Source organism: Pavona decussata, unplaced genomic scaffold, assembly GCF_977016875.1.
Source record: "Pavona decussata unplaced genomic scaffold, jaPavDecu1.1 SCAFFOLD_602, whole genome shotgun sequence".
Lineage (NCBI taxonomy): Eukaryota > Metazoa > Cnidaria > Anthozoa > Scleractinia > Agariciidae > Pavona > Pavona decussata.
In genome coordinates this window covers 468514-486585 of record NW_028145860.1, presented here as the reverse complement: position 1 = coordinate 486585, position 18072 = coordinate 468514, and the positions used below count along the sequence as shown (strand labels likewise).

General features: G+C 41.2%; 1 protein-coding gene and 1 non-coding gene across 3 annotated transcripts in view; both read right to left on the bottom strand.

Annotated features, from left to right (window-relative positions):
- Positions 1-2057: 2057 nt before the first annotated feature.
- LOC146449200 (peripheral plasma membrane protein CASK-like) overlaps positions 2058-18072 on the bottom strand; it is a 55966-nt gene continuing 39951 nt past the window's right edge. The window contains exons 20-29 of one of the 2 annotated variants that reach the window (XM_085101488.1): positions 16009-16094; positions 15427-15495; positions 14207-14403; positions 13544-13590; positions 12776-12844; positions 11754-11834; positions 7927-8007; positions 7278-7480; positions 5264-5380; positions 2058-4490 (exon numbers count right to left, since the gene is read on the bottom strand). In XM_085101488.1, the coding sequence (XP_084957614.1) occupies positions 4314-4490; positions 5264-5380; positions 7278-7480; positions 7927-8007; positions 11754-11834; positions 12776-12844; positions 13544-13590; positions 14207-14403; positions 15427-15495; positions 16009-16094 (1127 nt within the window). In that variant the 3' untranslated portion in view covers positions 2058-4313. The remainder of the gene's footprint in view (positions 4491-5263; positions 5381-7277; positions 7481-7926; positions 8008-11753; positions 11835-12775; positions 12845-13543; positions 13591-14206; positions 14404-15426; positions 15496-16008; positions 16095-18072) is intronic. The other variant, XM_085101489.1, reaches the window with a different exon arrangement.
- Positions 16555-16700, bottom strand: LOC146449201 (U12 minor spliceosomal RNA). Its single transcript, XR_014860712.1, has one exon. It is a non-coding gene; the product is annotated as a U12 minor spliceosomal RNA (small nuclear RNA).

The following is an 18072-nucleotide window of genomic DNA, read 5'->3' as shown; positions in this document are numbered from 1 at the left end:
TCGTTGTTCATCGCTTCTAAGTTGATTTTCTTGCCAATAAATGCTACCCGAAGAGAGTTTTCAAAGAAATAGTAACGGACACACCAAACAACGAATGCATAGTTGCTCCGGTATCCGGTCAGATCGTTCCACTTAGAAAATGGTCAGATAAAAAATCTTTCTAATCGTTAACAGATCACTCCACGAGTGTTATTCGAGTGTCAATTCTGAGTACCAGTTGCTCACATCATCGATCAGAAAGATCAACTGTTCACAGAATCGATAGCGTATCTCTATTGATTTTACTGCAAACATGACCAAGTTCTGCTCCGGATCGATCAAGGCGATGAACTGTTTACATGGTAGATCGATTCAAGGTTGTCGCTCCACGAGTGTAATTCGAGTGGAAGTTCTGAGTACTGCTTATATGATCGATCAGAACGATGAGACAAAGTATCTGTTTTGATTTCACCGCAAATATGACCGAGTAGCAAATGTGTGAACTTAGTTTTGTCTACAAATTGCTTACAACAACGTTTGGCTGAAAGGGATCGGATTTGTGCGCTGTGATTGGTGGATTTTGATCCAGTTTCCCGTATAGCGGCTTACCTTAATTTTTTTTTCTCGCACCCTTAAACCCACGTGCAATGTGGCGAAATATTTACTTTACCTGCAAAGTATAAATTGCACGTATGTTTATATTCGAAAAGGACATTTTTCTTTACATTTTCATCGAGTAAGAATGTTTTCTTGACTCTTTCTAAGTGGAACGATCTGACTTGGAAAGATCTGACCATGGAACAATCTGAGCCCGGCCGGTTGTTCGAAAGCCGATTAACGCTAATCCACAATTAAAAGTTAATCGAAGGCTTTCATCTCGCTCGTTTAAAACGGTTTAAAAGGCTAATTCCAAGCTTAAGGTTAAGAAAAGTCTAAGGCAAAAATATTTTGGGAGAATCTTTATTGATTTTAATTAAACTCGCATCAAAGTTCACGTTAATCCAGGATTAGCTTAATCGGGCTTTGACCAACTGGGCCCTGACCGTAAAACGTTGCTCCGGTCTCTATAGCTTGGCGGTATCACCATATGCATCTTCTTAGCCTCAATAAATGAGCCCTTCAAGGCAGCCTCCACGAACATTTTTCTTTCTTTTTAGTAATAACAAAGCGACTGAAGTATGGATTTAACCTTTCTATAAAACGGGGTTTAAATAAAAAGTGGAATAAAATCGAGCAACCGACACACTTTCTCTCTCTCTCCCTTCCTCTCTCTAACCAACCGAACTACAGAATTTCTTTGTTTGCTTTTTATTTGCTTTACTTGACCAGGTTAAAAAAGATCACACAGGACTGTTGAAAGACCAACCCCAGGCCAAACGTAAACAAATCCACCCAAAGCAATGAACTCAGCAAAGTGAAGTCCAACTAAGGTGGGCCGTTAGCGATACCAAACACTCGATATAATCGATACTGAGGTTTCCTTGAAAAAAATCGATACTTGCTAGAAATATCGAGTTTCGATCCCCTTCGATACTGTTCACGTGACCGCTCAGTTGATGATTTAAACCTGTTTGAAGGGCCTGTTTACATGGAGGGAGGAAGATCCTAGAGGGCGGATCATCCTAGCGTCATATGTTTTCTCTATTCAGTTTACATGCAAAAAGTTGTACTTGGCCCTAGCGCTAGGATCTTCCTAGAGATAGGAACTTCCTAGCTGAGAGATAGCAAGATCCTAGCACTAGGAAGATCCTTGCACCATGTAAACTACTTTCGCTCGGAAGATTCTAGTACAAGGAACAAAAAAAAAACATGGGAAACATGGCGGCAGCCGGGCGTTCAGCTGCTAAAGGCCGACAGTAATTCTTCTTTTCCTTCTCCACTTGGTAACCACTTCGGCCGAAATTTCTGCATGTAAAGCAAACGAAAAGTTTTTCCGCCTTCTCGGATCTTCCTAGTGCTAGGGTCTTTCTCCCTCCATGCAAACAGCCCTTTAGTGCCGAAAACCAATATTATTCCGTATGTGCTGTTGGACTGAGTTCGAAGGAAGTATCGCAAAATTAAAGTTGAAACGCTGTTGCTAGGGTTGTGTGATTTTTTAATTAATGTGTACGGAGCATACGTGAGAACATCATAGAAAAGTCTTGGATGAGACGTCATAATATTGATATCGAAAAAAATGTCAAATATCGTACTCGTATCAGATCGATTTGAAAAACTGATATCGGCCCACCTTAAGTCCAACCGATGCCAAGCGCGGGAAAACGTACGTCACGGCAGCCCACGATTGGTGTAAAAACAGCATAGAGCGGTTTTCAATTGAGTGCCGTAAAACCAAAAGTAATTACTCTGGCCAATCGTAACAGATGTAAACAAAACAACGAGCCAATCAGAATTCGAAGCAAATACATGTAACTGGCGCCAAGCGCGGGAAAACGCATGTGGCGAAAACACGCCGGATTGGTTTTGGTTTTGCTTCTCATTGGCTGAGAAAGTGGTGCGAGTTTTGTTAACCAATCACAGAGCGTAGTAATGCAAAACCAAAGCAAACGCGAAATTACTTTCGACACTCAATTGAAAACCGCTCTAAGGCTAATTTGATTTGAATTAGAGCTCTCAGCAAAGGCCATATATATACTAAATAAGCTCAAATACACACAGTTTTAAAAGATAGATTAATTGATAACAAGAGAAAATATGGCGACCCTTTATTTTCTCTTGTCGATAATTAATCGATAGACACTCTCGTAATGTTCACAGTTTATATTACATCGTTGAAATAAAAAATAAAAACAATTCTTTCACTAATAAAGTAATAACTAATTCACTACGTTTACAGGTATTGTTGAACAAACATTTTAGATTCAAAAATTACTTCGGTTTTCATTATTGAGATCAATAACGAAGACTTGCTGAAAAAAACACTTGTATCAGCGTAAAGCTAAACTGACAATACCAAAAACTCAACAGCTCCTTACAAATTGTCTTCGTTGTCTGCCACCTTGCTGTGTTAGTTTTAATTAACTTCTCCGAAAGGCTACTAGTAAATAAAAACTCGACCCTTGAAGGATGGAAGAAAATAGGTTTTCGTTACGTTGTTCAAGAAAGAGAGGTCTCAGATTTGACTCACATACAAAGCATTTTCTAAATCTGCTGTCATGCCTTGGATCTGGGCGCGAATGGGAACGAGCGGGATACGTGTTAGTCTCGACTTGTAACTAACGCGCGTAGCCGCATAAGAAACCCGCCAAGGAGGAAATTGAGACGCAAATACGAGATACAAAATATGCTTTGCTCGAGAACCCCCCCCCCCCCCCCCCCACCCCAACTCTCACCCCCTTAACTATGAGCCCTCGTAATATCGTGCCCTGTTTTCCTCACCTGCCTTCAGGCTCGATTTTAGTAGCGCTCTCATGCCCTGTTGGTCGATCGCTATTCTTTTGGCGTTTTCCGCGGGAATGGTTTACAAAGCGAAACGAAAACAGAGTCTCATCGAAGGTTACTCTTTCTCAAAATACAGAAACCGCTTTGCCGAAGAGGTCTATGCATTACCAGTACATTAATTTATATAAAAATTTCTGACGAAGAAGCTACGTACAAACCAGCACAGTGAAACAGTCAGACACATCGCAACTGAAAGCCCCTCCCCATTTCTGAAATTACAGATTCAAATTCCCCACGACTTTGCTTCGCTTGAAGCAAGCGCATGCCTAATTATTTCACATACATGTATACATTTTTGTCAAATAAGAACCAAATCTCTATTACAACCGATAAAAACCTGACGATTCCTTTTCAGCGGCCAGTTTCCCTTAAAATCTCCGCATAAAATCGAGGCTATCTTAGTGAGCCCAGTTCCCTGAAAAATTTCTCGCCATATCGAGGCACCCAGCTTCTTTTTTCTCGTAAAAATCCGCGTGATATCGAGGCTAGACTGCATCCAGGTTCCCATTGTAAACCTCCGCACGATGTCGAGGTCAATGCGTAGTAGAGCTCCAAGTGCCCTTGAAACCACTGCGTGATATCGAGGCTATCCTGGCGCCCAGTTTCCCTCGAAAGACACCACGTTCTATCGAGGCCTCCATGTGAAGTGTGGATTCAATGTTTCTGGTTTCAACTGCTTCTGATGTAAGGAAGTACGACTCAAAACTGCATTCATGTACCACCAGCGACATTGCGTAGAGTGAAGCAACTGTACAATTTACATTGTCTCAGTAACTGGCGCAGAGGGTCTGAGACTAGTGATGTCATTTTCAAGAGTCTAAGGATGACACACCAGCCATCTCTCATCACGTGACTTAGTTAATGCGTGAGCCCTGACAAGGGGTAGGGTGAGGTTAGTATACCCACGACACAGGAACCCACTGGGGGGTAGTGCGGATCTGCTCGAAGGAGTTCTCCAGGAGGCGAATGGTATCGTCGATGTCGTTGTTTACGATTGTGAGGTCGAATAAGTGTCCATACGTTTTGCGGAGAGCTTCCGATTCCTTGGCAAGCCGCTGTAGACTTTCGTCCTGCAACGGAGACAACAACAAGAGGTGTAAGATAACGGAAGAAAAATGGATGTTGTTGACCCAAGTGGCAGGCAAACGCTGTCTCCCGGTTTTATAACATGACGCAACCGAAATGGTTCACTCTCGACAGAGATGCTCAAGCGAAATATCCGAGTTCAAGGATTGTACAGGAACGTGCTCCCAATTGAGACTTACGCGGGGAATATCACTGAACACAGTCAAAATTCAAAGGAAATAAGAGTTGTTTACTGCCCGAGATGAACCTCTATTATTTATCCAGGGTCAAAGTTTGAGTGGGAAATAAATGCCTTAAATAAATCGGCGATCAATGTTAAAGGGAGGGGTTCACATTTCAGCGCATGTGCATGGATCTAAACGCCTTTTTTCTCTTTCTTATCAACTTTATGGCCTTAAGAATCCCACTCACATGTACTTCAGTAATCACATTCTATAATTAGTCCAAGCAAAATGACTGATGACCAAAATTCACAGAAAATGCTAATGGATTGTACTCATTTTGCCGATATTGAATGTAGCGTTAACCCGTAGGATCTATTCCACGGTTGATGTGTTTACAGTTATTTGCGAGCGAAATAACGCAATCATATGAAAAAAATACCACCCGAGTTACCTATTCCCTTCCGAATGGTTCATAAACAACGAATTAAATTAAACAGGTTTGGGTCATAGCGAGCAAAGGCCGCGACAAAGTATTTTGACTCATGGACATGCGCAGAACCGTGAACCCCTCCCTTTAATTTATTTACACTTACGGCGACGTCTCCATTCGGCGTGGAAGAGATTTTCGAGCTGTCCGTCCCGATGATCGTGGGAGCCGAGATGAACACGACGTAAGGCGAGAACTCAGCAGTTCGAAGAACCTTCAAAGCCTAATACAAAAAATCGTGCAACACTGGTTAGTACGCGAATAAGGCCAAGTCTTCAAGCAAGGATTAAGGATAAAAAAAATAACCGCAAGGTGAAGACTAAGGGTCAGTTATTAAAAGACAGTTTAGACGGTGTTTAACAAAATCATGTTCCAAGCCATTTTCAATTTTGCCAGCAGTCATATCTAAACATTGTCTACTGCCGACGGTAACAAGAAGGCTTGCAACCCAGACTAGAAAACTATCTACTTAAAAATAAACCACTTATAAACAGATTTGGAGGCCCACTGATTGTCTTAAGCCGTGGCCTAAGTTAGACTCTGTTTAAATAACTGGCCCTAAGAGTTCTTTCCATTTGACAGAACTGTAAGTCAGTGCGTCATTTTGAAGGGAGGGCGCTGCAAAATCTTTAAAAATAATCACTCCGAAAATGGTACGTACTATTTTGAAGAAATTCGAAGGAGTAGGATAAAACTTATCCTTCAAATTGGTAAATTCCATTTACGAACTGACTGGTCTGGCTACCAAGTTCTGACAAAAGTTAAGCGCCTTAAGTTTCAATCTGTTTCGGTCCTACTCAATCTAAATAATCCGTCCTCCAATAAGAGAACTTTCCTGTTACGTTTCTTCCTTACTAGGTTTGATTTACAACTTTTCGAGGCCTTCAATTCAATCCTGGCCAAGGCAAGTTGGCTTGGCTTCCCTACACAAGCTGTATACACATGCGCCACACCAAAGAGAATGAATTTTAAGAGGCTTTACACTTAACAGTCTGTTATGAATGACAAACCTGAGGCCCTCAGATTCCAGATCGAATTGGATTTGGAAATGTTGGTTTTTGAGGAGAGGGAAGAACCGGAGAACCCGGAGGAAAACTTCTCGGAGCAAGGACGAGAACCAGCAACAAACTCAACCCACATATGACGCTGAGTTCGGGAATCGAACCTGGGCCGCATTGGTGAGAGGCGAGTGCTGTCACCAATGCGCCATCCCTGCTCCCCTGTGGTGCTGTGTCGGTGGGGAGTAGAAACGAATGTTTGGTTTTATCAACAGAGTCGATAAGGTATTTTCGTGCACTATGGCTTTCAGCCACTTAGGTCTGAAAATTGGGTGTGGTTTCGAGGGAATAGCTAGAGGATATGTAAGTATTGTTATATACCAAGACTTTCACTCAACAAAACGAGCACTGTGATTGGTTGATTCTTGGTCACGTGCCCCTGATCAAATACAAATGTATCCCGACCGGGATACAATTCCGCAGTTGTTGCCCTCTCAGTTGTTTGTTTGTTTTGCTGTGATTGTTGAAGGGAAAGTCTAAATATATAACAAAGCATGGTCCCTCGGGAAACTAGTTAGTTTGGTTTTCCCTCGAGTCCTGATGTGTCCCTCGACTTCGTCTTGGGAAACATCAGGGACGAGTTGCATAAAACTTAACGGCGGGCGTAAATGCTATCGTCAGACGTTAAAATACTGAATGTGACTGGGATGAAGGTCTGGCATTAGCAGTTACGCCTGACGTTAAATTTTATGCATCTAACCCCAGGACGGTTTCCCTCGGGACCACACATTAAGTGTATATTGATGTCCTTCTGGCTCCGAACAAAAACGGGAGAAAGAAAGACAAGTAACTACAATATAAATCCCCCCGTGCAAAGTACAGTACCAAGCACCTCCCTCCCCCACCCACACAAAAAGAAAAACATACACAGATGGGATGCTATATCATCGTGGAACCTATCCGGCCATTTCTTAGCATATCCAACCTTTCGCCGGTGTCTATTTGTACACTTTGGTACAGAGACTTTCTTTCTAAATTGTCTAATCGATCTTCAAATCGATAGTGCGACGAAGCTAACAAGCCCACCGCGCTTACACAATAATGAGCCAAATGTCCGCTTACCTGGGGTTCCACGTCAAGTATCGCTGTGAGCCCCTGGTTAAGATTGTCCCTGATGGTGTCCAGTTTAGTGCCATACATGGCTCCTTGATGTGTCCCGTATTCAAGGTACTTGTTAGCTTCTATGTCAGCCAGCATGTCCTCAGCAGAGACAAAGAAATAATTCTTTCCGTCCTCTTCTCCTTCCTTTGGCTCTCGCGTTGTATCTGACAGAATCGACTTCATGTTAATTCTTAAACGTTTGCTCTGGCTTGAAATCCTAAAGTGTGACCATTTAAATGAAAGCTACTGAGCAGTACTTTCCTGTGGTGCTGTCTATTATCCTGTACAAGGTGATCCTAACTTTTGAGTCTGTGGGTGAAATACTTAAGTATAACCATTCAAATGAAAGCTACTGAGCAGTACTTTCATGGCGTGCCGTTTTATCTTTACGAAGTTGTTCAAACTTTTTGAGTCCAATGATCATTCCAATGAAAATTTTAACAACACAAAGAAAACATTGAAGAGCCTATTTGTCTTCCTCTCATGTTCCGCCAAAGTAATTCGCCGCAGAATGTGTGCGCAAAAGCAAATCAATTTTGAAGCCCCACTGTTAACACCTTTGAAGGTTGCAATGATTTACATCCCTTCCATCAATTATGTTTCTACTTACGAGGAATAGGGTACGAAAATCTCTCTGGATATTTATTGATAAGCGTGTTTTTTATATGTCTTCTACCAACACCATGAGCTCCTGAAAGAAACAAAAGAGCCCACTGATGAATATACGACGGTTAAAATCCTTTAACTTACAAAAAAAAAACATCACAGCAAATAATACCTCCGTTTTAATGTTCTTTTTAGAATGAAAAGAATAAATAAGTAAATAAATTAAATAAAATAAGGAAAGCTCTTGCAGCAACGACGAAGCGATTACGTTTCTGAGCACGGAAACAAGGCTTTTCTCCGAGTTCGTTTTCGTGTGACGTCAGACTTTCTCGTCTCGCGACTCCGTCGTTCGTAATGCTGTCTTTCGGCGCCATAACAAGTCGACTTGTGACAATTCTACACGAAAAACTGAACCGTCTGTTGCGGCTGATTTCTCCGCCATTAATTAAATGTCTATACATAAAGAAATACGATAATATTATGATGTGACCACAGGCAGCCCAAGCTGAAGCTGTGAGCGATGATCATCTTGCGTGATAGAGGTCACGGCGCAAATATAAGAGTTTGTATGGGAATATTTACGATCGGGTTTTTAGGAGGTACAAATACTGGAAAGTTCTTGATAAAAATGACATACATTGCTTCTAAGGTGTATTGCCTTTGTGTGTTTGCTATTTTGTGCTGATTTGAGGCCATTTTAGCGAGTTATGGAGTGGGAAACCTAGGAAGTGATAACTTGCTAATATGGCCTCAAATCAGCGCAAAATAGCAAACAGACAATAAACAATACACCTTAGAAGCAATGTATGTCATTTTTATTAAGAACTTTCCAGTATTTGTACCTCCTAAACCCGATCGTAAATATTCCCATACAAACTCTTATATTTGCGCCGTGACCACTTTTACGCAAGACGATCATCGCTCACAGCTTGAGCTTGGGCCGCCTGTGATGTGACATACAGCAATTTGCTCTTAACTGAAACAAAAGACGAGGCAAAGTGATCAAGTTGTAAGGGCGTCGGAGTTGTAATCCAGAGGTCCCGGATTGAAGCTCCGCTCTAATGTACTTTCTGTCAAGTGCCGAACCCCACCCCTCCCTACACGGGGAAAGGATAATTAACCCTTTCCTTACCAAATTTTTTGGCCCATTTTTCCGAAACGGTAAAGAAAAACACAGCCTGCTAATGTAATTCATTTCTGAAATCAAGATAACTGAAGGAAGTCAGGTCTTTGACAGAAATGGTTTTAAAACGGAAAAATTCAAAACTACAAAATTTCACTGATCGACTCATGTGAAAGGTATACCTCAAAACTGTGGCTTTAATATTTTGCAGCTTTTAATGCATAGATGACTCTGACATATGTGAGAGTCTGTAAATGCATTAAATAAAAGTATTCAACAAATCATAGGGGTGGTAAACCACATCATAGGTACCAGAGGGTACCATTTTTTTTCCTTTGAAATGCAAAGATCTTTCCAAGACCAATTTGCTGACAAAATTTCACTGCAATGGAGCAAATAGTGACCAAGTTATAAGTTGAGGACACACTAAAGTGGGTCTCGGGCAGGAAAGGGTTAAGGTATTATACTAGTAATAATCAGAGATTAGCGAGATGCGTTCGACCATTTGGGAAAAAAAATTACACTGAGTGCCAGATATTTTTCACATGTTTATTAAAATTGCAAAAAATGTTATCAATCTATAACCCAGTGTTTGTAATATAATGGATATTTGGTGGCTTGCTTGTCGAGTTTGACCTTCTCTTCACGTTTGGTGTGCTTGCTTGTCGAATTCTGGACTGTGCTTCCTTGCTGTGTGGACTGTTATCAGGTAAGATTCGTTGTTTACGTTTGAAGTTAGAGTTACAGGCATTAATTGGAATCTTGCGAAAGCATATCGATATGTTCATTTCCTTCGTTTCTAACGGGAGTTGAGTTTCACGTTAATAGAGGAAAAGAAGCCAAAAGATAGATAATTATATAAGAAATAAAAAATAAATCAATCAATATATAGCTAAATATACTTAATGAAAGAATAAAATATAATAATACATTTGCTGCGCAAGCAGTACGCTACGCGAGATTTATACTTGATTCTTCTTGAATCTTTTGAATGAAAACTTCGAAAAAAGCATTTTCTTATTTAAAAAGGCACAACATTTACGGTAGAATTCGGCAAGGAACCGGGAAAACGTCAACGTGCCCGTTCACTTGCCATTGCCTTTGAGGAGAAATTGAAAGCCGCTGTAATACTTCTTCGGCGTAGCGTTACAAATTTGCATAAATATTATTGAGATCATCTCAAAAGGCAATTTCACGTTTTTTTTCATTTTCTATCAACTGATTTAGATTGTAACAGTGTGTTCCACTGACAGATGACTGGATTACTTGTTCACTAAACCAAGTTTTAATAGTGAAGGAAGCGAAACTAAAATATTGCGACTTTTTCGACCGCTGTTTCACAAGCTGAGAATGGAAACACGCGCGATCGCTTTTAACCTCGCTAAACCAGTACGCCGCACGTAATAATGCTTTAATCTTTTGAATCAAATCTTCGAAAACAGCATTTCCTTTATTAAAAAACGCACAATATTTTCGGTTGTAATCGGCAAGGAACCGAGATGAAACGCTTGAAGAGCGAACTCTTTCCAGCTCGTCCGCACATCGCTCCAACAATGTTAAAAATGCAAACAAAGTTGGCTGTCTCGCAGAGTTGTTCCCTGTAAATCGGAACCGAACTGTGGCCGTTCCACTACAAGAAACCAACGCTGCCTTACGCTGACAAAACTGGGTACCATCGAGTGGTTGCAATCCCTTATAATCAAATGACTCGATAAAGTGTCTGCCATTGCAACTGCACTTGTTCGTTTCACTCGCATTAGGAATGTTGCTTTTCTCGAAAGAAATCATGGCCATTTGCGGAGCTACACAACGGCAACTTTTTGCTTTGGTGATCACAAATCATGGCCATTTGCCGATCTACAAAACTCGCTGAGTAAATTATTTGCCGAGCTACACATCTCCGAAACTGAAACTGCTGAAACTACGCAACTTGTCTCTTGATTTAGTCAGCGCAAGGCAGCGTTGGTTTCTTGTAGTGAAACGGGTAAACAACGCTATGCCGAACTTATTTCTGTGTCTTCGCAGTCGTACACACTTCGTGAAGGCGTTGATAAATCTAAATCTAATCCGCAAGTCTTCTAGCCTCCCACGCAGTCGTTTTTAGGGAAATCGTATTTCCTCCTCCCCACAAAGGAGGTAATACGAGTCCCCTAAAAACGACTGCGTGGGAGGCTACAAGTCTTCTTTCTAACTTAAACAGCGAAACCATCCAAAGGACACCAAACGCGATGCAAGAACGTGAAACTCGACCCCCGCTGAAACGAAGGAACTGAACATCGATAAGCTTTCGCAATACTTTCGCAAGATTCCAAATGCCGGTAACTTAAACTTCAAACGTAAACAACGCAACTTATCTGATAACAGTCCACACAGCAAGGAAGCACAGTCCAGAATTCGAAGAGCAAGCACACCAATCGCGAAGAGACCGAAGAGAAGATCGAACTCGAGAAGGAAGCACACCAACACGCGAGGAAAAACGTGAAACTCGACTCCTGCGAGGACTCCCGCTAGAAACAAAGCACATGGTTGATGGAAATGACGTCATTCGCCCCTGCATAATATTCTTCGGGGGGGCCAAACTGGTGTCGATGAATACGCAGTCGAAAAATCTCGATTTCGCCTGGATTAGGAATGCGTTCTTTGTCGAACGCAACAAGGAAATACAAAGGAACAATCAGGAGAGTCAACGTTTCAACCTTAGAACTTACCTAGAAGAACAAGCGTCTTTCGTTTAAAGTAATCCAACTTGACAACTTCTTCATAGGTTACAAGGTCAAGCTGATCGAAGACTAAAAGGAAAAAAAGAGATGTACATCCAAGGTCAGTCAACTCTCGCCTTGCTGACACCTCGCTACTACGGACACTGACCCCGATAATACGGACAGCAACTAAATCCCCGGTAAAAAAAGATTACGAACGTTTGACTGAGATAAATTCCCGTTATTACGGACTCTCGCTATGAAGGACACTAACTCGCGATCCCGAGGGTGTCCGCAATAAAGGGAGTAGACCGTATTTCCCTTTTGTTGCTTTTGCACGTATGCAATCAAACTTTATCTGAAGTTTACGGGAGCAAACGAAACAGCGACATTACATCTCTGACCAAAGTGCTCGGGTTCAAATCCCAGTCCCCTTTTCCCAATTTTCAAAATTAAGCTAGAGTGTCTACAGTTCTCTATTTTCCCGTGCTAATGTCGAGATCGTATGCGCCAACATCGCTTCCGCCATCTTGGTTTGAAATGACGAGCGCCAAAACTACCGAGAAAACCAGGAGTCGGGGGGTGTGGGGGGGGGGGGGGGAAGCGAGATTTCTCTCGCCTCCCCTCCCTCGCGCTAGACAACCTGATGAGGGCTAGCCTGTGAACGCAGACGTATTTCCAGCAGAGAGAAGCGACAGCCGGAAATACGTCTGTGTTCACAGGCTAGACGAGGGCCCCCTCGGTAGATCTGGCGCTCTCCCCAGGTTGCGTTCGTCATTACAAACCAAGATGGCAGCCGTCCGATTGAAGCACACATCTTTCCATCACTCAACCCCACAAGCTTTTAACTTTAAAATGTATCGTGTGAAAATAAACGCTATATATCTATCTACACGGGAAAATAGGCAACTGTGAACAGTCTAAAATTGAGCAGAAGGGGGAAAGACTTCCTGTACAAAACTATTCGCCATGTTATTAATGTGGCTCTTTCTCTATGAATATCACCCATGGTTTTATACAGTAATACATACCCGCATTATGCTTGGCGACGTATTTATCCCTGCCACTCTTCTTTTTCTTGTTGAACCAAATGCAAGTCGCTAAAAAAGAGAAACGGACTATGAAAAAGCCTATTTTAAATTTTATCTTCAACAAACAAATCACCCTTGAGCTAAACAATCAGCTACGAGTGGAAAAGAGAGTTTGGGAGTTAAGGGCAGGGGAGGGGGGTGGTTCTAATAAGACTCTCAATCTGAATTTAGAAACAATTCTAACTTTTAAATCTGTGGAAGAAATGATTTAAAAGCAAGCTATTGAGCAGTACTTTCCTGTGGTGCTGTTTATTATGCTGCACAAGATGGTTCAAACTTTTGAGCTCGTGGATGGAATCTAAAGTGTGACCATTCAAATGAAAGCTACTGAGCAGTACTTTCCTGTGGTGCTGTTTATTATGCTGCACAAGATGGTTCTAAGTTTTGAGTCCGTGGATGGAATGTTAAAGTGTGACCATTCAAATGAAAGCTACTGAGCAGTACTTTCCTGTGGTGCTGTTTATTATACTGCACAAGGTGATTCAAACTTATGAGTCTGTGGATGAAATCGTTAAATCGGTAATCATTCAAGTGGAAGCTTCTGAGGTTTACTTCCATGTCACACAGTTTGTTTTGCAAAATTTTGTCAAGCGAATGTAATTTTTCTCCAGTGATTTTAATTTGTAGAGAAAGAATTAAAATAATTTGATATCTCATCTCAGCTCATCCAACGAAAATCAACAACAACAACAACAACGCCTTTCTCACCACCATTTTGTTTCCTGGATTTCTCGGCCGCTAGACACGAAACTCGCCTGAAAACAGAAATAAGAGAATTAACTTAGATGTCTGAACCTGTTTCCAACATAATCACGATTTTGTTTCGCGATCTAATTGCCGCCTTTTATGCGCTAATACACGACAAGTTTCGGAGCGAAAATCCCGTAATTCTATAGTCTAGGTCAAATCATATAAGGGTAACCTTACTCTCTGCGAAGACGGTACGATAACGTAACTCTTATACACTACAACTGAAGAACTAGGGAGCAACTAAGGGCAAATACAGTCAACTCTCTTTATTGCGGACACCTTCGGGACCGCGAGAAGTCCGTAATAGCGGGAATTTATTTCAGTCAAACGTCTGTAATTGATTTTTGCCGGGGATTTAGTTACTACCCGTATTATCGGGGTGTCCGTAATAGCGAGGTGTCCGCCAGGCGAGAGTTGACTGTACTGCTATTTTTATATTTTACTGGGAAAAATCGTCATCTGAATACCTTTTTAGTAGAAATGTGCGCGTGTTCACATTTGACAAACTTGTCACAGTCTTATTAATTGCAATCGACCTATTTGCACATTGGAAAGTAACTCCGAGAGTCCCTACTTTTGGAATTTTACAGTCTAAAACCGCAGCTTGTAAGAAATACTTACCATTCCTGTAGCTCGGGCGACGGAGCAAGCCCCGCAAACCTGTCGCAATCGTCAGTCTTCATAGCCTGCCACCAGTACGGGTCGGATTTGCTGACTACTTGAATGATATCCCCACACGAGAAGGCTAACCCCGCCTGCTGACACGGGATCAAATCATCCCCACGGGGATCATAATCAAATAGCGCCCGCACGTACACCTGAAACATACAGCGGTATGTTAGTTCAACGCCTTGGTGATACCTTAGCTTGTGTACGGTGTATCTGTCTATGGAGCATCTCCACCAGAAATCACCTCTATACAGTGTTTTTTGGATCTTTGCCATAAACGGGGGTACATCTCTTTCCCCGTTTCCATTTTAAATTGGTTGGAAAAGTCAGATAAGCGCTTTTTTCATTGATCACCCTTCATTTCAATCACTTCCTAGAATCAATCCAGCTACACTTAGGCTCAAAAGGGTTTCACCTACTTTTTCATACTGCAATACTGAGCGCTTTAAAAACTCTTTTATTAATAGACTTAGTTTTAATTATAATCTAGCTATTAGTAATTGATAGACATAAAAATGTTAATTTTTGCGTCTTTGGTTTTTTATTCACTAACACTTGATATGTATCTTTATCGGTGAAATAATTAACAATTATTCACCGAAGTGGAGGTGAATACCACTTTCACCGCATTCCGCATTCCGTTTGTCAAAAACGTGAGAACGGAGAGTCGAACCCAGGACCTTCAACACACTAGTCGGTCGGATTCTCCAACCACTGAGATACAGGGAGACTGATGGCGAGATGGGTTGAGCTATTAATCATAACCACTACATTTTCTTTGAATGTGATTGGCTCAAAAACTGCTCTATTTTTCACTTATTATCCTGCAAAGCTGTAATCGGATAGTGTTATCGGACAGTTCTATAAGCCACAAATTAAAAACTCTATACTTAATCCACCAATCACAATAATGATAACACTTTCTATAACAACAATAACTGATAAGCTTTTCTTTGCTAAAATGAAGGATTTCTTCCGCCCTCATGTCCGACTGTATTTTTGTGTCACGTCCATTTGTACCGGTTGCAATGTAATTAATTAACTAATTGGTAACAGGACTTCGTGTCGTCCGATTCGGTCTGCAATCATACCAGCGATTAAACAAATCAGACTCCCGCGGATTTCGCCGAATCGGACTTCAACAATAGCCACAAAGCCCACCATGAACTTACCTCGGTAGCTTGGTTGATATTCCTTGCACTGGGAACGATCTTAAAAGTCACATTCCCGCTCGCATCGCGCTGTAGAAAGGAAAACAAAAATACAAATTCTTCTTAACGCTGCCACACAGTTGTTACTTCGTAAGTATTGAGAATAAGGCGTACAACAAGAAAATACCCCTTGCTTATCGATATTTTGCATCCTTGAAACCTGATTGCTTTGTCAGTGAAGTGAATTTGCAGAGAACACAGACAACACGCTTCCTTCCCATACCCTCAGCGCTTTTTTTCAAAGGCTAAGCGTAATGTAGCAAAAGTGACATGTGATCAGACTCTATTTTCATCTTGCTTGATGAACCATTTCCGCGGCTGGGGAGACGCGAAGGAACAGACAAACCCTGATACAGATTCTTCTAAAGAGCATCTTCCGCCAACTTTTTTAGATTGATTGATTGACTGACTGACTGACTGACTGACTGACTGACTGACTGACTGACTGACTGACTGACTGACTGATTGATTGACGGTTACCAAATCAGCCAATCAAAGAACCAAATCGGCGCTGCCCTTAGTCTGTTCACCAGCAACTCTTACCAAAATAGCTTGCAGATTTTCAACCGACTTATCCGCCACATTAATTCCATTTATTTCTCTAATTTCGTCACCGGGATGAAGCGTGCCTAGAGAGAAAAGAGATAAAACCCAGTTAGCTTACCCTTTGTCTATCACTCTGCAACGTTTTTGATTCATTTCTGACATTTTTGTGTCTTTAATATAAACAGTGGAACCTCTCTTAGTGTCTTTAATATATGCAGTGGAACCTCTCCTAACGGACACCTCTTTAATACGGACATCTCTCTATTACGGACAGTTCACTTGGTCCCTGAGAGACCGAAATCCATATAAGGCCTACAAAACGGACACCTCTATAATGCGGACACTTATTCCTGTCCCCTTGGTGTCCGTAATAAAGAGGTTCAACTGTACTTTAAAACTTATTTCACTACTGTATATTCTTTGCATCTCAATTGCAAATATTCAAGGCGGAGGATGACGAATATTCGCTGTAACCCGAACTTAGAGTGGCTACATGGTTTTGTAAACCTTCGACTGTTCTTGGATTAAGGTGGGGATAGTTCGGAGGCCACTACAACACAAGTGTCCCGCAGAAGTAAGCGGGTCACCCGAGGGCAGCCTGTAACCCCGTGAAAAATTGAAAGTGACACTAGCCACAAGATCTGGCGTCACCCAGATCGTTATTTTCCTTACTCATTAGTTTAAGGCAGAGAAACAGTGAGTCCGAAATTTGCTTTAAAGGCCATGAACGTAGCACACTTGTGGGAGAGCATTTTAAAGAAAAACTACATATTCACTCATTTCAATAACTGGCCGTTACCTTCTAGCGCCTTTCCTAGTTTCAATTACAATTGTAACGTTTCAAAACTGGAAATTATCAATTTTCACAAAACCCACAAATTCCGAAAAAATTGTCACACGCATGCGCACTAATCATTTACATGGATAACAGTTCCTTTCAGTCTTTGTACAGTTTCTTAACTGTACACAAAGAACGCCAGACGAGAAAAATTTTCTTTTGCCAGAAAAGGGAGACTAAGGATTGGCAAACCAAAGCAGTCTGGAACCCTGTTGAGGCCTCAAATGTAATAAATGTCCCTAAATGTAATAAAGGTTCTAAGTGTAATAACTTTCGGCCCTAAATGTAATAACGGTCCTAAGTGTAATAACTTTCGGCCCTAAATGTAATAAAGGTCCTAAGTGTAATAACTTTCGGCCCTAAATGTAATAAAGGTCCTAAGTGTAAAACCTTTTGGCCTTAAATGTAATAAAGGTCATTGACTGAGTCCCATCACGGTTTGACCTCATGTCTTTGATGATTGAATAGTGATGGCGTCATCAGTCAGGCAAATGGCCAAAATTCCCCTTCCTTTGCTAATTTTTGCTTGAATTTATTTTTTCAATGTCTTATGGTAGCAGCATACAACTTAAAACGATCTTGCTTCATCGTGCTCAAATAATAGAAAGTTAATGCAAATTTTCGAAAAAATTGCGTTAATTTCCGCGTACCTTTAAAGCTTTTGCAAATAGTGATTTGTATCTAAACAGTCAAATTTTTAAGTTGAATTAGATTGTAGCATTTGGTAGCTCATTTTGGCAGGCTATTCTGTCATTCATTTATCAAAAATAGTACTGAAGCTTATATGGAAAATCTCTAATAAACTGTTTTAATAACTTCCTTACTTTGATTTTGTAGCAGGGATATTACTTTTAATGACTTCTCATGGTCCGCCCAGATGCACGATTTTCCAGGCCTATAATATTACATTCTCAAATTCCACAAGCGATTTTTCTATGCCCTTACGAATCCTGCTTTGAAGAAAAGTAGAGAAATGAAGTCAAAAACACTTTTTGAATGTAAAACTTTTAGCCACAAACAGAAAGACTCGACAGAAAAAATTAAAGACATACATAAAGCAGACTTCATCTCAAGCTAACAGGCTATTGGAGGCGGTTTATTGACAGTTTCGCCACTGTTCAAGCGCGGTACAGTTAACACTCAAGTTCCCGTACTGTGACATTTTTCGCATCCATTCGTTGTGTACTTAAAAAGATCACAAGGTGAAACATTTACATTAAAAA